Genomic DNA, 23,553 nt, shown 5'->3' with positions numbered 1-23,553 from the left:
ATTATAAAGAAAAAATATTTGTTTTGTTATTCCTGGGTAACAAATTGTCATTCTTGGATAACAAAAAGCCTCTGTTAGCCAGGACATGTAATCCGTTATCCAGAATGACATATGTATAACAATCTGGGTTTTAAATAATATTTGTACACTTTTAGGCATAGTTATTATAGTTATATTATTAATATATTAGCATTATTTACATATTTGTATGTTTTTAGTCATTTTTACTGTCATTCATTTTGATTTCATATGATTCAATGAGTCACATGGGTCTTTATCATTGAATTGAATTTTGTGATGTCAACTGGTCAAATCATGAATAATGTAATCATATTTATTAATATAGCAACACTTGATTAAAGCTTTAGTATAGCTTTAGTATAGCCTTCCAGGTGCCTCTGTCTAATAAAGAGAGGCAGAGATGGCCTTTGGTATCAGCTAGCAAAACCCTTTAAGGGTTATGAACAATAAGTCTATTTAGGAGAACTCATATGTGACCCTGTACCACAAAACCAGTCTTAATTTAAAGTCAATTTTTTTAAATTGAGATTTATACAGCATCTTAAAGCTGAATAACTAAGCTTTCCATTGATGTATGGTTTGTTATAGGACAATATGTGGTCGAGATATAACTATTTGAAAATCTGGAACCTGAGGGTGCAAAAAATATAGAGAAAATCGCCTTTAAAGACCTGAAGGCATTTTTAGAGTTGTTTTTTTCTGAATGACATACACAAAAGTAAAGACTCATAACTCCAGAACTGTAGCAAGGAGAGTCAAAAGGTAGGTATCGTTTGATAAAACACTTTTTGAAAATATAAATTACATTACAATTGGACATTCTCATGCTGAGAAACTGCTGATAAAAACAAACAAATATATATAATTTTTATTATAATTTTACATATCTTTCTTATTTGACATGCAATAATTCAGGAAGCCAATAAAATAGGAGGAAAATTCTTTTTTGATGAAGTTTTCCTACATGTGAGCTGCATCTGGTTCAAATTTTGTGGTGACAGCATAAAGTAATCAAAAATTACAGTATTTGGAACCAAGGTAGCTTTTTTGTTTAGCCCTTGATGCCCCCTAATGGGCATTTTTTAAATCGTTCTTCCATGAGAAATATTTTGTGATCAATGCAAGGGATTATGTTGATTTTGGACTTATTTTAATCATGAGAATCTGCTTTAAACAATGCTGTGCATTTTCTACAATCTTTGCATGTTTCATGAAGTTATGAGTAAAAATGCCACTTGAAACCTACATATTTCTTTTTAGTTAAATAAATTATGAAAACATTTATTTTCTATTTATCAGCAAATAACTCAGCACTACACTATGATTTAATCGAATTGGCTACATGCAATGTAAAGTTCAGACTCCAAGCTTTCAAATAACACCTATTTTGACACCTATTCAATTCAGTAGTTTTAGAAAGTATGATTATTAATGTTTTCGTTGCTAGGTGGCGTGGGCGGGCGGTGCACTCCGATTTATAGAGACTACTCAGCACTCGTTAAGAGTTGATCAAAATGGTTAGAGGCATTAAAAAGCCGAGTTTCTAAGCTTTAAAATGACACATATTTTGTGTTATTCCATGATGGAAAATAAGCATGGACAGTTCCGGGAACACTGGATAACACATTGCATCCCAGAAAGACGAGAGACATATTTTTAGCCAAATATGCTACATCAATATGTGAGTAATATCTCGTGATTGCCACAATGGATTATGTTGTTCATTTTAATCATAAGAATCTGCTGTAAATGATGATGTGCCATGCAATTTTCCTGAAGTTATTAGCAAATTGCCCTGTGAAATCGACATATGTTTTTTTTATAGTTAGCGCCTGTATGCCGTTTTTGTTGTAAACTCAATTTGTGCAGACTCATTAGATGGTGAAAATAACGAAACAGGAGCATGTTGAAGGCATGATCTGAATGTGTGAAGTCTCTGATTTTGTATGCAAAAAGAATTATTGTGCAACCTACTTGGTTTCAGTTACTATTGACTCTTAAAGCGAGACACGCAAACTGGAGTCCTTAGCAATGCATGTTACTTATATATTATATTATATATTATATATATTCACGGTAGAATATTTCCATGGAACAGCTAAGTCATTAATTGTCAAACAACAAAGCAACTTAATTTATACAGTGAATACTATGCATGCAGTGTAATTACAATTATATTTATATTATTATATTTCTGTACATGAACACTAGGCTACTTTTAGATCTATTTTTGTAACTGGTCTATGGTATTTTTCTATGTTTTAATTTGTATATTCTTATTTTTACTTTCATTTGCCTTTAATAATGTTTGAGCTTTATTAGTTAGGAGTTTTTGCTGTGATCAAAGTATTTTGGGAAGCAAAGTTTCTTTAAAAAAATGATTTGTATTTTAATTATTTGTATTTCGTGACTTGAAAATCGTAATATGTTCTGAACCATAAGTTTTTTGATCCTTTATACCACTAACTGACATTGAACTGGCCCTGGGCTAGGTAACCCATTATCTGCATTTTCTGTTCATTGCCAGTTTATTTAATAAAGACCGTGATAACAAGTCCTCATTAGCCAATGCAACAAAAATAGTCAGGTCAGTTCAATTCTAGCAGTGGGACATGCAAAACTACGTGTTTGGTTGCGTGGGCCACAAACTGGAAGAGGTTGAGAACCTTTGTTCATCTGCGAGGCTGAGATTACTTTATCAAACCCAATCTTTTGTCCTACAGCTACCAGCATCTCTTCGACTGCTACACCTGTTCCCTGCACCAGAATGGCTGTCATGCCTTATTTGAACACTTTCACTAAAAAAAAGCAAATAACAGAAAAAAAGAAACAAAAAAGTGGGAAAACCCAAAAGAGAAAGGATGCTGATCTGTTGTAACAAAACTTACCTCAGTATCTCCAATTTACACTTTATATTCATCAGTCCAGTGCAGAGCAGCTTCACTCCTGAATCCTGCAGTTTATTATTGTTCATGTTCAGCTCTTTCAGATTGGTATCTGATCCAAGAACTGTAGCCATAGCTGAACAGCTTTTGTCTGTTAAGTTACAATCATTCAACCTACAAGATAAATAAATTACATCACAGAAGAGATGGAACATCTTTATACAAATAAATACATTTTCCATTGTTTTATTAATATAAATATTATAATAAACCTTTAAGATTTAAACAAACCTACGTGTTTGGTTGCGTGGGCCACAAGCTGGAAGAGGTTGGGAACCACTGATCTATCAGGGTTTCTACAGGTTTAATCAAATCTAATTTGATGCTTTTTAATGCTTTTTTAATACCAATTTTTACATTTTTGATGTCATATACATATGTCGCTAAATGTCGATAGATGACGTGATATGGCAATTAGAATATTCATCATGTCATTGTTGCATTTGCATTCTGCCAAGTATCAGCCCTTTACATTTATTTGCTTCTCTGGTGCTACTCTTTGTGCTCACATAATTTTAGCATAAAGGTCTTCAAACCTGTTCCTGGGGACCCACTGCCCTGCAGAGTTTAGCTCCAACCCTAATCAAACACACCTGAAGCAGCTAATCAAGCTCTTCAGCATGTTTGAAAATACCCAAGCAGGTGAGCTGAAGCAGATTGGAAATAAACTTTGCAGGACAGTGGGTCCCCAGGAACAGGGTTGAAGACCTCTGCGCTATGGTTCTACTGTGATCTTTGTTTGAAAATATTTTCGCCGCTAAAATTGAACAAAAACAGTCAATGTTCCTTCTAAAACATAAGGGACACAGCCTATTATTATCCACTATCAATCACTACTTACACTAAATGTATTAAAATCAGTCATTCTTGCGTTTTGGTGATACCCAGGGGGGGTGGGGGACATGTCGATTATAATCCTGATTTATAATCGAGACTTTGTCTGACAAAATCACCATACACATAAGATAAAGACATTTGCTGTGATTCTGGCTAACATTATATGAGACCTGCAAACTGCAAAGAGGTGAAAAAGGTGACAAACTAAATAGTTGTAGGGTTTTTTTGTGATTTTAACATTTAAACAAAGCATTCTGATGCACTCTGACAAGAAAATAAATGGAAAAAACATTTGCTTCAAATAAAAAAAAGAATAATAATAATAATTATTGACACTAGGATGGGCATTGACACAAATTTCACAACTGGATTAGATTTCGATTCAGGAGCTTGCGACTTCATTTTAATTTAATTACCTTCAATTCAATATTGATTAATTTGGGGCCTATAAGGTAAAGTACATGGCAAACTGCATCAAAGAAAAAAAAATCTCTCTCAAATAATGCTGTAAACTATACAAGGAAACCACAGCTGGTACATCATTATAATATTAAAGGTTAAAATTAATCGATTTGTATGCTACTTACATATAAATTACCCATAAAGAAGTTTTTATAATAACATTACAATACATTTTTAATGACATAATTATGTTTCTACTCATTTTTTTCGGCTATAAAAACATTTAAATGCTGTCATAAAATAGATTTATTCAAACATGCATTCAATATTGAAGCACATGTTAAGTACAATTACAAGGGATATCCAATAGCCTATAGTGCATATATGTAGCAAAATGCTCCTCTCCAAGTTAATTTTTGTAGCTAACCAACAAGTTTTTTGACACTGAACAGCTATGATCTCACTCCAGTCTATGGAAAAGTATCCCATTTTTCGATAAAATTATCACTAAATAGTATCTATTTTATTTGTTCTCTGACAGAGCGCACAGCCTCAACTGAATGCGCTGCGCCGCTCACTGAACAGAACAGAGTCAGAGAGAGGTGCGCTGGCGGCAGGAAAGCAAGATCTCGCGCTCGTGCGGCAGTACTGGGGAGTCTAAGAAGGTAGATACAAGTTTCAACAAGTCGCTAGATTTGTCACAATGCGCTTTCTTGGAAAAAAGTTGCTAAATTGGCCCTTCCGTCTGACAAGCACCCAATTTTACTCATCCAGATCCCAGCCCGCCGCTGTCCAAAACAGCGTTACGGCAATTTTGCACCGGCCGGAAACAATTACAAAACTGGCTCCGCTTGTGTATCACATGAGTGTACATATTTTGCGACAGCAAATCAGTTATTAATTATGAAGCCTATATTCAAAATAAACTGGTAGTATTTTTTTATTCAAAACTATCTAAAAAAGTTTATGCCTAAAGGAATACAATTTAATGATTTTTAATGCCATTTAAGGCCTTAACCCTCTGGGGTCTCAGGATTTTCGGGGCCCTGGAGAAGTTTTGACATGCCCTGACATTTGTGCTTTTTTCAGTTGTTCATAAACATATTAATGGAAAAAGTGTCATTACACTGTATTCAGCACAAACGAGGCTACAATAATATGAGAGGAACATGTATGTACATATTTGTGTTTTTGAAGGAATAACGTTTATGCATGGTTATTGAAAAAACAAAAAACTTTAATCACTGAAATAAAGCGAATAAAGCAAAAAAATATATATTAAATCTGTGTTCACAAGACTTCTGGGTATTGGAGGTTGTAGAATAGAGTTTTTGCTTCAAAATTATGTAAAAATTATCCTGCCTACTCGTTCATATAAAACAATATATTGTTTCAGTTTTTGTAAGACACTTTTTGTCAAGAAACACAGTATGCGTGGAGGCATGAATCATCATGAATAATGAGGTAATTCACACTTGAGAAGACAAAAGAATCGCATAAAGACCTCTAATGACCTGCATAATAATGAGGCCTTTCAGTCAGGTAGGCTGTGAAAAAACCCTCTGTGATCATGTCTCAAGCTCATCATGGTGTATATCAAACATACAGAAAAAACAGCAATACTGTGAAATATTATTACAATTTAAAATAATGGTATTCTATTATATACTTTAAATACATTAAATATAATGTATTTCTGTGATGCAAAGCATCTGAACATTCATGTTACCTCTATGGCATTTCATATAGCGTTTTAGCTTAAAAGCATGCACATTTGGAGAAATATTGATGGATTCTCATATGTTTATGTCAATTTTCTATACAGAGGAGTAATATTTATTCAATATTTATTGTCATCACTATGAATGCTGGATACTGTGTTTTCAATTTATACTTGCAGCCGGAGGGCGCTCTGTGCACATTTAGTCCGCAAATTAATCTAAAGAAGAACAGGACATTCCAGGAACTAACGGCATGTCTTCCAGAGGTCTCTAACCATGGCTTTAAAATACAGATAAACACTTTTCAAGACAATAAATACATGATTGAGATGATGTATACATGTATTGCCTCAGAATTTGCGTCTGAATAGCGCTCGCTCCGTGGGCGTGGCCGCATTAGTGGATAATGAGCTGAATCACAGACTTCTGACATGTCTCTTTTCATACAGATTACATAAACACAGAATTTTTGTTTTCGATTTGACTTACACGATTCAAAACCTGACATTTCAACGTTTCTTTACACATAAGTCTAATTTTTTTTGTGATTAGTATTCACTAAGTTACAGTTCATTTTCTGAGAACTATCAGATTGGACTTTGTTCAGTGGGAGACGACAGATCACGCATCATGTTATTTTTCTTTATTTTGCAAAAAGCACAACATTTTGTTTTTACTCTGAGTGTACACAAATAAAAGAAGATATTCCACAGATTAAAATGGTGTATAACTCTTAATTGTATGTGCAACATTGACGGAGTATTTTTAGTCTCTTTCACACTGGTAAGAAAAAAACCGAGGTGGTATCGCCGGCGTGACCGCAGACCCGAGGGAGTTATTTTTCGCAAAATCCATTTAATGACTTTTAATGCTTTTTAATGCCCCGTGGAAACCCTATGTATTGCACTGCAGAATGTCCCACCCCCCAAATTAAATCTAAAGAACTATTATGAAATTAAACATTTAAAGTATAGTTCTATTGGGAGATAGAGTAACAACTGATAATATGTAGTTTAAGTAGTCTGTTATACCCTGGATGAGACCAAAACATTACAAAACATATTAATGGACTTACAGAGCTCTTCTGGAGGCTTTGATGACTGCCAATAATCTAATGAGACACTCGTCTGATTTCTTGAATTTCTGGAGTTCAAACTCCTCCAGCTCTTTCTCTGATGTCAGCAACACAAAGACCAAAGCAGACCACTGGGCAGGTGAAAGGTCACCAGACGAGAGACTTCCCTGGCTAAGGTGGGTCTGAATCTCTTTCACTACAGTTTGGTCATTCAGTTCACTCAGACAGTAGAACAGATTGATGGATCTCTCTGCAGGCAGATTATCTTCTAATTTCTGCTTTATGTACTGAACTATTTCCTTGTTGCTCTGGTCATTGTCGTCTTGCTGTGTTAACAGACCACGTAAGAGTCGTCGATTGGACTGGAGCGTCAGACCGAGGAGGAAGCGAAGGAAAAGGTCCAGGTGTCCATTGTCACTCTTGAGCGCCTTGTCCACTGCGGTCTTGAGAAAATCAATCAAGTTTTCATTTTTGTTTTCCTGTTCTATTGACTCATGAACCAACACACTTTTCTTGTTGATGTCTAGAAACAAATGTGCATAAAGGGCTGCAATAAACTCTTGAATGCTCAAGTGAACAAAGCAGTACACGGTACCAAAAAAGATCCCTGTTTCCTCCTTAAAGATCTGGGTACACATGCCTGAACACACTGATGCCTTATAGACGTCAATACCACAGGCTTCCAGGTCTGTGTCATAAAAGACCAGGTTGTTTCTTTCCAGCTGATGAAATGCTAGTTTTCCCAGTGAAAGGATGGCATCTTTATCCCAGGAAACATGTGCTGCGTATTCTCCATCATACTTGCGACGGCTCTGCTGGATCTGAAAGCGGAGAAAGTGTGTGTACATTTGTGTCAGAGTCTTGGGAGTGTCTTCAGTGTTTGATTCCTGTAGTGTTTTAGAGATCTCATCAGCCTGATTGTTTTTCACATCATTATTTCTTTTCTCCTCCAGAATGTTCTGAAGAACAGTGGCTGAAATCCAGCAGAAGACTGGGATGTGGCACATGATAAAGAGACTCTTTGATTTTTTAACATGATCAATGATTGTGTTGGCCTGATTCTCATCTGTGAATCTTTTTTTGAAGTACTCTTCCTTTTGTGCGTCACTGAATCCTCGTATCTCTGTCAGCCGGTCGATACAGTCAGGAGGAATCTTACTGGCAGCTGCTGGTCTGGTGGTGATCCAGATGAGAGCAGAAGGAAGAAGATTTCCCTTCATGAGGTTCGTTAGGAGAACATCCAGAGAGGCTGGTGATGATACATCACACCATGTCTCATTACAATCAAACTTCAGAGGAAGGCGACATTCGTCCAATCCATCAAGGATGAACAGGACTTTGAACCGATTCCTTCTTGTAAGGTTCAGTCCTTTTGTCTCTGGGAAAAACTGAGTTATAAGGTCCATCAAACTTAGTTTTTCTTTCTCCTTTAAATTCATCTCTCTAAATGGAAGAGGAAATATAAAGCTGATATCTTGATTTTCTTTTCCTTCAGCCCAGTCCAGAACAAACTTTTGCACAGAAACTGATTTTCCGATGCCAGCGACTCCTTTTGTCAGTACAGTTCGTATCTCCTTGTCTTGTTCAGGTGCTTCAAACAATTGTGTGCATTTAACCTGTATCTCTTGAGATTCATGACGCCTGAAAGCAACTTCAATCTGTCTTATTTCATGTTCAGTATTGACCTGTTCACTGCCACCCTGAGTGATATAGAGATCTGTGTAGATGTCATTCAGAAGTGTGGCGTCACCATGCTTCGCAATTCCTTCAAACACACATTGATACTTCTTCTTTAGGCCACATTTTAGCTGATGAATGAAGAACAGCTCATCTAAAAATAGGAACAAAAACAATAGATAGTTTTAGTCTTAATTTTCTCTCCTACATTTAGAAGTGTCAATCAGACAGATGATCATGAGTCTCTTACCTTCTAGAGCATCAGCAACTTCATCTTGATTCATCTCTCTCAGGTAATGTAGTGTGAGATCAAGAGCTGCTGCTTTGGTACTGCATCTATCATCATTAAAGTCCTTAACAAAGTGTTGTATGTTCTCTTTTTGTAATATTTTCTTAAACTTTTCTAGTTCACTCTTCAGAAACATGATTATTTTGCTCTCAAGATCCTACAAACAAAGCAAGAAAAAAAGATACAGAACAACACAATTTAACCAGATCCACATCCATATTTGGTCAAAACTATTTATTTAGATATTAAAAATATTTGTAAAAGAAACCAGTGAAAAAAATTTTTATAACACAAAAACATTTTCTTACATTTTGATTATTATTTATGGGTTCTTCAAATTTCCATTCTAGTATTTGAGCAAGAAATGTTCAGTAACCTATTTCAGTTTGTTATAGTTTTTTAACATTTATGAAAATGTGTTTTCCTACCTGGAAGATCCCTAGGAGATTGTCTTTGAAATTTTCACGTTTCCTCTGAACGTCCGAGTCTAATGTGTCCCATTGAAGCCTGTTAGCCAATAAAATAAAATACTGCATTTTCAGACCATATATTATTATTGTTTTTAAAGGTCGGGTAAGCCATATTTCAAAAACACTGTTTGGAAGTTAGTCAGGTCGACACCAACAACAAGCGTGAAACCAATCAGCATTACGGGGCGTATGATGGTCGAGGAGACAGAACGAGCAAGAGAGAGATTTGAAGAATGACTGCAGAAAAACTGATGAGACACATTATGAAAGACCTCAAAAGAATATCACTGGAATGAAGGTTTATGACTGGGCAAGTGCTTTAGAACCCGCGTTAATATTAGAAAAGCTTTCCAGCGCTGGAGAGAGCTAAGCGGGAAGGCCTGAAAACAGAGGCTTTGATTCCTTCACATGTGAGTAACACTGGGTTTGAATGTCATTGATTGTCTTGAGCTGCTGTGATGTTGGAAAATAACAACAAACTCTTGTTTGTATTTACTCTCGTTCATTATTTATTTTTTGTGCTTCCTTGTCGTTCGTTCATCATCTGTGATTTATTTTTCATGAAGCATTGTTTTGTTGCGTGTCAGCTGTGATAAACAGACATCCACTTTCGCATTGCGTGTGTAACAGTGGACAGATAGTGAGAATTGTGCAGGTAAACCACTGCACACTGACAGCCGCTAGAATGTGGTGTTTAGCGTCATTGTTAGTGCACTCGGCTAACCTGCCAGCAGTGATCAGGGTTCGAGACTGACACGGAACAGGGTGGTTAGAATTGGAGGGTGAGTTTTGGAGGTGGAGCAAAGAGACGGGTGTGTTTGTTTAGGCTGATTTCAAATATCAACAATGTCCAACGGCATTTTTGAAATATCTCTTACCCCACCTTTAAACCGTCACGCTGCCTCAGAGACCTGTCTGAAATCAGTTTCGTGAGGTACCTTCATACACAAGCGCTGCCTGCAAAAGTCATTGCCTGATAGGGCAGTGAGGCAACAAGTGAAAAAGAAAACATGAGGTATTTAAAGTTTACGCTGTTGAAGTGTATGATCTATTTTAGTCTATGTAGTGAATTCTGCATTAACAGTAGGTATTTTAATATGTTGTGCAGCAGTTATGTCAGCACACTAAAATAAATGGGTATTACAAGAAACAATTATAATTAAAATCAAACAATTTCAATCTTTTTGCTGAGGCTCCATTTGTTTTGTTTTTTGTTTGTTTTTTGTGCAGCACTGTAAATTGGACTGATATTTGAACAATAAAGTTTCATGATAAGTATTTGCTAAAAATATTCAGTCTATGTCTAAATATTCAGTCTATTCACACAGTCTATGTGTGACCAACAATAAGAAACAGATGAAATACCTTTTGTTAGTTGATTGTTTTCTCTCACTGAATTTTGGTCCTTCTTCCTTTGACCAGTCACTCTTCAGAGACACAGAGCTGGACACATGTGAGTCTGATCTTTCACTAACACAAAGAGCAGAAAGATAAAACAATTTACTACAGGAGATACTTCAGTCTCATATGAAACCATACAAAATGGTTTAATATTGCAAATAGTAAATAAATGCAGTATAGCCGGCCTAAACTTTTGTCCATCTATGACCAAAGATGGATGGAAGGACACAATTAATGTTTGGGTTGTAAGATCTATTTTCCATGGTAAATTTATGCCTCCTTGTAAGAGTATTACTGGAAAAATGCTCCAGACTGAGTTCAATAAAGAGGAAAGCAGACTAGCAGACACTGAATTATTGTTTTATTTAATTTCCATCACGTTTGTCTTATAGTTAATGCAATGCTGTAACACAAAACACATGAAATGCCTTTCAGTAGTTGATGGCACAATGAAATTAAATGATTATTACAAGAAACACATGAAATACCTTTTGTCAGTTGATGGTTTTCTCTCACTGAATTTTGGTCCTTCTTCTTTTGACCAGTCACTCTTCACAGACACAGAGCTGTAAATAAACACTGTTGACTGCAGTAACCAGATGACTAAAGGCTGATTTATACTTATGCGTCGGACCTACGCCGGAGCCTCTGTGTTGAAGGCTAGGGCTGTGCAATTAATCGTATTTTTGATTTCAATTTCGATTTCAGCTTCCAACGATTATGAAAACAAGATAATCGAGGTAAAGCAATTACTGTACTGCTGCTGCATTCCATTCAGCACACCTTCCTTCACAGTGGTGCACTTTTATTCCTCCCTAACCCAAACTTAACATCAAAATCAGCCGAATAAAAGAGGGATGTAAAATGCAGTCTACTGTTGCTAAACTTTGGGACGTGCTTTATATTAAACATAAACCCTGCTATTAAAAAGCGCATTAAGCCACGAAACGGACTCTGTTCCCTAGGCGGCCACCTGTGCGCACGCTCCGAGATAGTGTGGAACACGCATAAGCAAAGGGCTTCAGATACACGCCTAAACGGTCAAATAGCCAACACAAATATATTGAAATGCCGTTTTGGTAAGTATCCTCATAAATGCAGTTGGTTATGTAAGTGTACACTGAGAAAGTGCACGTGTGTACTGCTGCCTTCACGTGCTATCGAAAATGTCATTACCACGTCTGAAGTCGTGATTACGAGCTCATCACATTCATGTTGCGAAATGAAAGGGTGTTCATGTGCAATTTTTTTTACCAAGGAAACTCGTATTTACCATAATTCCGAGACCTCATGAAGGCAGCATTTACAGTAGGCTTATATCCGGTCCGTGCAGCTCTTAAAGGGACAGCAACCATCATTAATGATTGCTAAAGTCATTGTTAATCTAACAAGAAAAGACAAAGATAAAATCACTCACTGCTCTTAAATGAATAACTTTTTTAGTTTTAAATAAGAATTAGTCTATATTTAATGTATACAGCAGTTATTTTACATTTGATAACTTTATTCAATTTCTGTTGGGTATTACTTATCTAAATACCACTGTTAGTACATCTATCTGAAAAACCTAAAGCACTGTTTATTTCATTTGTATTTTTATTCTGTTGTATTTTTTTGTCTGCTTTGTTTGAAGTTTCTTTGTTCTTATTTAATTGTTGACTGTTTATTGTCTTCTTTAGCTGTTTTGAAGACTTTTTACTTACATTAATTAACCTAGTTTTTGCTGAAGTATTGATAGTTGTGAAATTTCACTGACATTTAAAATTACTCATATCATGAAATAAGACTTTGATCATATCACCCACCAATAACTGTGTTAAATAATCGTGATTTCAATATTGACCAAAATAATCATTATGATTTTTGCCATAATCGAGCAGCCCTATCATAGGCTATGCGTGTTTTCATTTATACTTCTGCGTCGTTGTCCATGTTGATGTGCATACAGACCACTAGTAGGCAGTGTCCACGGTCATGTTGACTATCAAGGCAAAAGCCAAAGAAGCAGCTTGTCATGTACCTTGTCAGAGAAGAGAAGTGGCAAATAGGTAACGACTTTTGTTGCAGTTTGACTACATGTGTCCCCTGAAACGGAGCATTTTTCATTCCTATGTAAGTTTATAACACTTGCTCTTCTCCAATTGCTCCGCGCCAGTTTTTTGACCTGAGGGAGGGGTTCTAGCAGACCAATCACACCGCTTGTGGCCCGCGTAGAATTGACACGTTGTTACATTTTTGAAGAGGTGCACGTCAGGCTACGCCGTAGACTACTCGTGCTACGAACAACCTACAACATAGCTACGACATAGTTTCGACGCAGAAGTATAAATCAGCCTAAACATACAGACTAACATACATAAAATACTAAACTCTCATCTAGTATCTGTAATACTGAATATAATGGAATGGTGTGCAGTAAATGAGGCTGAGAAATACATGAAAACTTTCTCAATTTCTTATATCTCAATTTCTATTTCGTAATATCCATGGATTTAGATTTAGATAGAAGAGTGACTATTTCAGGTGCTTTTTGTTAATCTTTCCCAGGTATTTGTTTTACAATGTTCATTTTTAGTAATTCAAAGTGGCCATCAAGTTTGATGTTAAAATTTGTTCACAGTCCAAGAACGTCTACAGTCATGGTAGAAGCTCTGTACATTAGTTAGTTATTAACTGTGACATTGTCTATAAAGCCCTGTTTGACATGTATATTTCAGTTGTTCTAATTAAAGTTTCCAAATTATTTACATTTACTATTCACAAATCATGCAACTTTAAACTGTAACGCAATACACTTTAATCAGGGTTTGTATAGGATTTTACATACAGTATCTCACAGAAGTGAGTACACCCCTCACATTTTTGTAAATATTTTATTATATCTTTTCATGTGACAACACTAAAGAAATGACACTTTGCTACAACGTAAAGTAGTGAGTGTACAGCTTGTATAACAGTGTAAATTTGCTGTCCCCTCAAAATAACTCAACACACAGCCATTAATGTCTAAACCGCTGGCCACAAAAGTGAGTACACCCCTAAGTGAAAATGTCCAAATTGGGCCCAATTAGCCATTTTCTCTCCCCGGTGTCATGTGACTCATTAGTGTTACAAGGTCTCAGGTGTGAATGGGGAGCAGGTGTGTTAAATTTGCTGTTATCGCTCTCACTCTCTCATACTGGTCACTGGAAGTTCAACATGACACCTCATGGCAAAGAACTCTCTGAGGATCTGAAAAAAAGAATTGTTGCTCTACATAAAGATGGCGTAGGCTATCAGAAGATTGCCAAGACCCTGAAACTGAGCTGCAGCACGGTGGCCAAGACCATACAGCGGTTTAACAGGATAGGTTCCATTCAGAACAGGCCTCGCCATGGTCGACCAAAGAAGTTGAGTGCACGTGCTCAGCATCATATCCAGAGGTTGTGTTTGCCAGCATTGCTGCAGAGGTTGAAGAGGTGGGGGGTCAGCCTGTCAGTGCTCAGACCATACGCCGCACACTGCGTCAAATTAGTCTGCATGGCTGTCGTCCCAGAAGGAAGCTTCTTCTAAAGATGATGCACAAGAAAGCCCGCAAACAGTTTGCTGAAGACAAGCAGACTAAGGAACCATGACCTGTGGTCTGATGAGACCAAGATAAACTTATTTGGTTCAGATGGTGTCAAGCGTGTGTGGTGGCAACCAGGTGAGGAGAACAAAGACAAGTGTGTCTTGCCTACAGTCAGGCATGGTGGTGGGAGTGTCATGGCAGTATTCCAGCATGATAACGACCCCAAACACACCTCCAAAACGACCACTGCCTTGCTAAAGAAGCTGAGGGTAAAGGTGATGGACTGGCCAAGCATGTCTCCAGACCTAAACCCTATTGAGCATCTGTGGGGCATCCTCAAACGGAAAGTGGAGGAGCGCAAGGTCTCTAACATCCACCAGCTCCGTGATGTCGTCATGGAGGAGTGGAAGAGGACTCCAGTGGCAACCTGTGAAGCTCTGGTGAACTCCTTGCCCAAGAGGGTTAAGGCAGTGCTGGAAAATAATGGTGGCCACACAAAATATTGACACTTTGGGCCCAATTTGGACATTTTCACTCAGGGGTGTACTCACTTTTGTGGCCAGTGGTTTAGACATTAATGGTTGTGTGTTGAGTTATTTTGAGGGGACAGCAAATTTACACTGTTACACAAGCTGTACACTCACTACTTTACATTGTAGCAAAGTGTCATTTCTTCAGTGTTGTCACATGAAAAGTTGCAATGAAATATTTACAAAAATGTGAGGGGTGTACTCACTTCTGTGATATACTGTATATGGTATATTAAACATATTTAACAGTGATAAATGTTCCTGTAAATTAAATATGAAACCAGTTTCAAGTTATTTTTTATCTGCGATAATCTAGAAACAGTCATAGGAAGTTCTAAATTGTTTTGCACAGCATTAGAAGTGTCAATGGTGAGAGAAATCACTCCTTGTTGATCAAGCTGTTCTTTACAGGACAAACCTGAAACTCCAGTGGTGTTTAAAATGATTGTGTGAAAACAGAGGCAGTCTTACCTCTGTTCCTCTGAGAGACTCATCTTAGAGAGAGAGTCCTTTCCTCGCTCCTCTGACATTACTGCAGATAAATTGACACTGAAAACAGCTCAGCTCTGGTATCTCTGTGTCGGTGAAGACAATCAGATGCTCAGCATGACCTGGACATGACAACGTGTCACTGAAATTAATATCATGATAGTTCAGAGGGATAAATGATAATGAAAAATTCATGACAAATGTTGAGTTAAACAATAAGAAAATAAAATATGCTACAACTATGTCATTAATATGATTTTATTTAGTCTTCAAAGTGAACATTAACTGTCATTCAATTTTTCTTTGGTTTTAGAAACAGCCACAGTGGATGTTCATTTTAACATTTTCAACACTAGTTCATAAAGAGATCCAGATGCTTTCTAATGATCAACAACAAAAAATGAACGCAATGGTGTTTTAGTCAGAATCCACTTAACACCGTTCAAAATGACGGAGCTTTTTTCAGCAAAAGTTCTGCTCATTTCGTTCTCAAGCCAATCTGACGTAAATTTTTGGATTCACAAAAATGTTCGTGTTTTCAATATGTTAGTTGGTACAAAAGAATTTTACACCTGCTTCCTACCATGTCTAAATGGTGCGTAAAACATTTAAAGGTTCTGTGATCTTATTTAAGCAAACTGAGGACACTGCCATATAATAATATTTTACGAGTTGATTTGCCCTGTCTTTATTTTTTAACTGTTCAACTGAGTAATAAGTAGTGCTCGTCACTGTCACTTTTTACCCAGCCGTCCAATCACAGTGGAGGAGGGGCGGAACAAATACTATACCGACCAATCATCCTACTTGTACAATGACTGCACAACAATGGAGAAGTTAATATTTCTGGTTACTGTATTTTTATATTTAGTAATATTCTTTAAAATACGATACTAGTAACAAATTGCTGCCATCAATGTTGTCAAAAGTACCGGTACTTCGGTACCAAGTAGGTACTGAAATTTTGAATATGTGACGATACCAGCATTTCTGTAGTACCGGGAGTACAGAGTATCCGGGAATCTTCGGTACCCATAGGGCTGTGCCAGTATTTACGTGAATATAACCCGACTGAAGCACAAAGCTTTGTTTAGCCTACAGAAGAAATAGGTTAGTAATTAAATGTGACATTGCAGCCATGGAAACATTTTGGTTCATGCCGAATGAGAGAGGTATGCGAGTCCATAAATTTAAGCTTTGTATTCTGTTTTGTGAATCATGATCTGATCACCTGATTAGCTTATTCCACTGAACATGGAATCTCTTTTCTTTTTTCAAATCTTCACTCACGCAGGGGATTATAAACGTTTCTTTCGTTCGCTTTTAGGCCTATTATATTCGCATTCTTTACTGTGGTAAAGTAGAAAAAAGCACCGTAGGACAGAAACCTTTTTGCTTGCACATCAATTTCTATTTAACACAGTTTGCGCTTGTCATTCGACTTTATAAGGCGCGTCAAGTTTATTTGTATATAGCACGTTTCACACACGGCGGTTATTATTAGTTTCACTTTCTCTGGCAGCGCAAAATTAAACCTTGCTTGAATGCCCCTGCTGAAGATAAAACTCGCTCTTCTGACCTTTTACAACAAGTGTCAGTTGCTTGTAACATCAGGAGATAACATGAAGATATTATTAAAGAGAAATGGTCTCTTTCCTGCTCGTGTCCCACATCCCTCTCAAAGCGCAGAGCGGTAGGATATATGACACAATCAATTTTTCTGTGGTACTGAAACTGGTACAGAGAACCGTAAAATTTTAATGGTATTGGTACCGACTACTGGATTTTTGGTACCGTGACAACACTAGCTGCCATGAATATTCTGTATCATAGCAACCAAAATATCTCAGCTGGAAAAAAGCTGTACTTGCAAAGCACTTTAAAGCATCACTTGCAGGCCATTTTCAGAAGAGCACCAGGTATTTTTTAGCTGGTTAAGCTTTAGTGGACACACGATAATTGAGTATTTATTGCTAGGCATATGACCAATTAGGGTAAACGTACCCATTAAGCACACTACCATCTTTGAGCTCAGATTATAAAAAGAAAAAATAATGTATTATCCTATTTGATGTCTTAACCAATTGATGTGTGTATTACTACATACTTCCTGTAATTTCAAGAAAATCAGACCATAGACCTTTTTCACATTTCCGGGTTTCTCAGAAGCAGAAATCGTCATAGTTGGGTAAAATTCTATAGCGGTGAATGAGAGAATACATTAAATATATTTTCTGTGTTTCCATTTGCTCAAATAGCAAAAGAAAAACTCCACAATAGTGTCTTCAGAACTTTCAAAAAGAGGAAAAAAATAAAGAGCAATTGATAACGCCGGTCAGAAGAGAGAAAGATGTCATTTTTATCGTCACTTCCATAGCCACTGTATTAGAAACACCCTCACAGCAGCGTTAACTAGGTTTTTATAATTTGATGCAATGGTAATATAAAACTAAGTATAGTGTTATAAATGTACCTACGTTTTTAAAAAAAAAATGAAAATATAAAAAAAACTGCATGATTTACGATACTGATGACCGTTAAAACGCGTCATCACAGTCTGTGAAAAGGGTCTATTGCACACTGAGATATGGGTATCCATGTGTTCACACTGTCTGGCGGCCATTTTGAAAGCTGTCTGAAAACTTTCACCGGAAGAGTAGCCCCTTAAATGTGCATTTTTAAGGTGGTTAAGCCTTTTGGGGTAGTTATAACTACTTGCTGCAAAATTAAGAGATTAATGTTTAGACATTTGCATATTATAACCTGGAACCTGCATGTGGAAAATAATTACAGTTAGATCCAAAAGATAGTTTTAGCAACATAGCGCAGATGCTACAGAACATAGTTAGCCTACTAGCTGTATAAGATTGTTTTCTACACTAATATATTACTTTATAGGGATTACTGGCTTGTATTTTTAAATCCATAATATTATAAATTTACAGTTTATTGATGGTCTGTGGTTTTACACTGCTGCAATTTTGCTGCCACAAAGACTTCATATTATTTTTAGGTGAGCTTAAAGGGTGCACTACTAAGAAAAAGTATAATTTTATAAATATTGTCAATAATAGTTGTTCATATTAAAATATTAATTATATTTTATTATTAATATATTTATTATTTAAAAATTGTTGCTGCTCTAATTAATCTCAGTGTACTCCCTTTAAGCTCATCTACATTAAACGTCTATGTAAATACTTCACAAACAGACTTTAATTATTAACTGATGGTTGTCACTTAAAGTTAATCTTCATAAAATGATTAATAACTTATTTTCACAGCTTTAAAGGGTTCATTCACCCAAAAATAAAAATCACCCCATGATTTACTCACCATCAAGCTATCCTAGGTGTATATGACTTTCTTCTTTCAGATGAATACAATCAGAGTTATATTAAATAATGTTCTGGCTCTTCCAAGCTTTATAATGACAGTAAATAGAGGATGAGATTTTGAAGCCCAAAAAAGCGCAACCATCTATAATAAAAGATATCCACACGGCTCCGGGGGGTTAATAAAGGCCTTCTGAAGTGAAGCGATGCATTTGTCTAAAAAAAAAAAAAATCCATATTTAAAACACCGGTCACGAATTACAATTTATAACTGATCAAATTGAATGCCTTGTTGCTTGAGTTTAGTGTTGTTTTATTTTTGTGATTGACTCTGTACCTTCAAATAAAACATTTTTCAAATTTTTTTTTTAATTATTTAAAAAATTTGTTTAAAAAAATTGTTTAAAATAAACAAGCATTTTTAATAAAACATGTTGTGAGCTTAATGGCAACAGGGGTGTGCTTAAAGGGAACCAAAATGTACCCATCAAGCACAGCAAGACTTTTTGCATTTAATGATGTACATCTTAATTGAAATGTTTTTATCATTTAAAATAAAATTAAATATTATTGTGTGAGAGATTAATATTTTATTTTAACATAACTTCTTGTACTGAAACCAATATACTAAAAATGTCTCAATGTAGATTTTGGTGAGCTTAATATATGCAATATACTGGAGCCAAACCTGAGAAGGAAATCCAGAAGATTCCACAGCGTTCCTGGACACGTAACTTGCGTAGTTGTAAATCATCATGGACGGGGATTATGCTAATTATGAATGAGCGTGCACAAGCGCCCAATGTATGAATGTTTGGAATTCATTAATACACACACGTTTAACTGACGAATTAGTTGTATACGAAGTGGTTGTGAATCCAGAGGACAGTTTTCATAAAGGTCTCTTTCACTCACAAATTGCTTGTATATTTATGAAAGTTTCATGAATGAGGCCATTATGTCAATAAGAGATTCACTGCACACTGTGCAAAGCATAGACAACTTCATGATCATAACGGGCGTTTTTGCAGCTTTGTGTACCTTGCGTTGTGATTGACAGCTTCGGGGATTATAATGGCAGCGATCTTTGCTCACTTTCTGTATATATCATGTTTTCATTCTGCTAACCACACATTGCAAAGTTTCTGGATTGCACAATTGAATCAGATTAACAGTGATAACCATAGCTATGGACAGAACAAAAACTGATACTGTATGTTGAATGATCTGTGCATTAAGTCGTGGAATGTAACTGCAAAATAATACATGCCGTTTAACCCTGATAGCACACGTACATCTCGGAGACGTCTATTTGAGGTGTGTGTTTACGTCTGGAAGACGTATTTTTTAGAGCGTTTGCTCATCTGCAGTACGTCTATAGGACGTTTCCTGTCAGATGTCAAATAGACGTTTAGAAGATGTCTTTAAGATGTTTATGATTTAGAATGTATGTAAAACTGACATCTTAAAGATGTCTATCAGATGTTTGTAAACAGCAGATGTTTTCCAGATGAAGTGATCTTTAACAGACGTCTCGCAGATGTATGTGTGCTATCTGGGAAGGGGCATGTGCTCACACAAGAAAGCTTGATTTCTCTGATCTACATGCACTTCAAGACGTTTGAAGGCCAAACAATTGAATAATAATAGCTTTAAAACCATGTCAGTGGACAGTAGATTATTTGTCAGTACCTGCTCTCTCCTCGTCTCCATCACTTTCTTTTTCTCTGTCTTCTTATCTTGCTCTGTCTCTTCCCCTCCTAAGGCTGAGCTTTGACTGATAGGCTTCTCATTTTCATCTGTGAATAAAGTAAACATAGGGTCAACTGATATTTATATGTTTTATGAATCATTTTCTTAGATAAGTTAATTTACTGAAGGCTACCAGGACAGCTAGGTAACTAAGTTTAATAAATTCATTCACAATATGTGCACATTCATTGTTAATCTGTTTATTGTCATAAATCAGGTAAATTATACAGACAATTCAAAATGCGATACTAGACAAAAGTTCATTACTTTGCATCCCTGATTATTTTGGCGGTAGTTTCACATTTCTATCCTAAAAAATCTTTCAAATATAAGATGTTTAGTTTAGCTACTTACATCTTATCTCGCACTTTATAACCGAACCGTCGCTGGAATTCGCGGTTCGCGCTCAGCAGCTTCTGAAAACTTAAACTCCGCCTACTTTGATTTGATTGGTCACCTCAAATATTTTACATTGGCGACAGACCGCTGAGGCTCATATGAGAAGAAATTGGTGCTGTGTAATATCCTTGCAGTACTAAATTAGAGTTAATATCATTAGGCAATCATTTCACAACCTTTATTATATAGGTACACCTCGGAAAAATACCGAGGTCGGATCTCCAGGAATCTCATGAATATTCATATATGCTCGGCCTTCGTAAACTAAGATCTCCTAACACTGGGCCTGATTCAAAATATTCTGTAACTGGAAAAAACTGGATTGTCCAAAGAATACGTTCGACTACACATAACTACAAAACAACATCCTAAAACTAGAAATAAACCTTTTTAGAAAAAGGCGTTATTGATTTCTGCAAAGTTAATGTCCATAAAGCTGTTTCCTGGTTGCTTCTTGGTCGTTTGTTATTCTTTTGCAACAGGTATAAGTGATAACTTGTTCTATAACTTAACATAGGTCTAATCATTATCACTCGATCTCATATGAGATCAGTTCATATTCCACCAAAAAACTGTAATCGTGTAAGTATTAAAGCTTACTTCAGCAGTACAAACGGTCTTGTCCTACAGGAACAGAATCCAGAAGTCTTTGAAACACTTTCAGTTTGAGACTCACCTGTGTTTGTCACGTGGTACGATTCAATCTTTAGTAAAATAGTCCAATCTGTGGTAATAGAGATTTTGCTTTATCGTCTACTGTTTTCATCTAAGGACGTGTTTAATGTTTAACAGCGAAAGCAGCGTTTTGAAACATTATATAAACGTTCTGTGATGTTGTTGTTCTAAGGTTTACTTTGAGAAATCAGCTTTTGATGCATTACCGCCACCAGCTGGACAGAATTTGGAGCGCCAACATGATGCCTAAATGCTTGATACTTTGGGCAAAAATGCCATCGAAATTAATAAAATCCTTCCAAAATTCAAGATATATGGGGCAAAACAATGTCCCTATATGGGTTCTTGTTTTTAATATTTATAATAGCCTATATTTGTATGTTCATAATTCAGGATATGCTGTTTTTCCAGACATCAGCACTAGTGCAAATGTGAAGCCAATTGATTTTATACAACAGTGTAGAGATATACAGTATATATACACTCACACATTATACAAATATACACAATTCAGTACAAAGTAGAGTATAAGCATAATAGCGGATTGTGTGTGTGTGTATGATTAATGGATTATGGTCCTTTATTTGAGGAATGTGTAAGGTGATTGTATAGGTTTTTTTGTTATATTGTTGTTGTTGGGGGTTTTTTTATTTGTTTTCTTAATCTGTCAAAATTGAGGTATTTTGTCTAACTTTGGTGAGAAAGGAGTACCCACCATAAGCTAATGGGTACCTTTGTTCACTGAGCTTTGATTCTAATTTTCTGTTACTTGAATGCACTTGTGTGCTGAAGTGAGTATAATAGTGTAAGTTTGAAGTGTGTAGTGAAGTGGAATGTGGGTGGGTTTGCTATTTCTCCTTTTCATATGACATGTATTCTTGATTACCTTATTGGTTTGTTGTCTTCTGTCTTGTCTTTATTTTGAAGTCGATTTATTCCTCTTGTGTGAAATTGTGTGTGGAACCGTTTTTATACTTTTTTTGTAAATAAAGGACTGTTGTTTCCTTATTTATTTTCACGTCTCTGCTACATCTTTGTGGGAACGAACCTATGTGTCCTTATTGGACCATTATGTAACTGGGCGAGATTCCCAGGGTAGCGTAGTCAGTGTTAGGTCAGATGTCCAGTGGTTTCTAGGAAATCCTGGTTCACTATCTTTGTACTTATAGTTAAGTCAAAATTAACAAAAGAAAACCAACCAAATCTTTTGGGTGCCACAGTAACAGTCACAGACTATTTTCTTAAATTCTAAAGAGTTACAAGAAGTCTTGTTTTGTTTTCTTACCGTACTCAAGCCCCTTCTGAGTTAGTGTGACTTTAACTCCTGCACTGCTGCCTGTAACCACTGAGACCAGGTTCACAAGAACCAGAACACACCCGAGGAACATCATTTTCAATCTCGCCTATGACAAACACATATCATGGGCATAAAAAGAGGTGTTATACTTTCCTGGTCATTCCTTTGGTTAGGGTGTTTTCTAGCTGAAGAGTTTTATTTCTACATTTTCCTTTTGGTGCTTAGATTAGTCTTTAAATACAGTTTTTTAGTTTAGTTGTGGAATTTAGTTGTGTTTAGTTCTTTTGTTTGTCACCACACATGCTTATTTGACTTGTACAGTTGTTACTTGAGAAATATAAATACTTGTAGATATTAAATTACTACTTTTTTTTTTAAAAAACTCACCCTCAATCCTGAGCAGCTAAATCCTGTACTACCTTAATTGTGAATATTGGCCTTGCTTTTATAGTGTAACCACACCAGTCCCTTAGTTTATTTGGCCTTATTTGTACACTAACTATTGCCTGAAACAAAACCAACAACATGCAAGGACATGGGCTGACTTAAAAGTTCTCAATATCTGTGATCGCTTCCTCTTATTTAATGCTATAATGTTTATAACCTTGCCTTTGATTCTTATTCTGTGCGCTGCTCTCTAAGGGGAAATCAAATATCCAAAGACCCTCTATTTTGACAAAATGATTTG

The 23,553-nt window shown here is 36.1% G+C and overlaps 1 protein-coding gene across 10 annotated transcripts in view; it reads right to left on the bottom strand.

Annotated features, from left to right (window-relative positions):
• The window catches only part of LOC127511053 (NACHT, LRR and PYD domains-containing protein 3-like), a 55,443-nt gene extending 33,732 nt beyond the window's left edge, over positions 1 to 21,711 (bottom strand). For 6 of the 10 annotated variants that reach the window (XM_051891393.1, XM_051891399.1, XM_051891403.1 and 3 more), the window contains exons 1-9: positions 21,494 to 21,544; positions 20,435 to 20,541; positions 15,390 to 15,529; positions 11,327 to 11,404; positions 10,803 to 10,907; positions 9,396 to 9,474; positions 8,929 to 9,124; positions 7,002 to 8,832; positions 2,910 to 3,080 (exon numbers count right to left, since the gene is read on the bottom strand). In XM_051891393.1, coding sequence (XP_051747353.1) covers positions 2,910 to 3,080; positions 7,002 to 8,832; positions 8,929 to 9,124; positions 9,396 to 9,474; positions 10,803 to 10,907; positions 11,327 to 11,404; positions 15,390 to 15,448 — 2,519 coding nt within the window. In that variant the 5' untranslated portion in view covers positions 15,449 to 15,529; positions 20,435 to 20,541; positions 21,494 to 21,544. Of the gene's footprint in view, positions 1 to 2,909; positions 3,081 to 7,001; positions 8,833 to 8,928; positions 9,125 to 9,395; positions 10,411 to 10,802; positions 10,908 to 11,326; positions 11,405 to 15,389; positions 15,530 to 18,743; positions 18,959 to 20,434; positions 20,542 to 21,493; positions 21,545 to 21,569 lie in introns of those variants that run through there. The other 4 variants (XM_051891395.1, XM_051891396.1, XM_051891394.1 and 1 more) reach the window with 4 other exon arrangements.
• Between the last annotated feature and the right edge of the window lie 1,842 nt (positions 21,712 to 23,553).

This window comes from Ctenopharyngodon idella, chromosome 4 (genome assembly GCF_019924925.1).
Source record: "Ctenopharyngodon idella isolate HZGC_01 chromosome 4, HZGC01, whole genome shotgun sequence".
NCBI classification, from domain to species: domain Eukaryota; kingdom Metazoa; phylum Chordata; class Actinopteri; order Cypriniformes; family Xenocyprididae; genus Ctenopharyngodon; species Ctenopharyngodon idella.
This window is presented reverse-complemented; position numbering and strand designations above follow the sequence as displayed.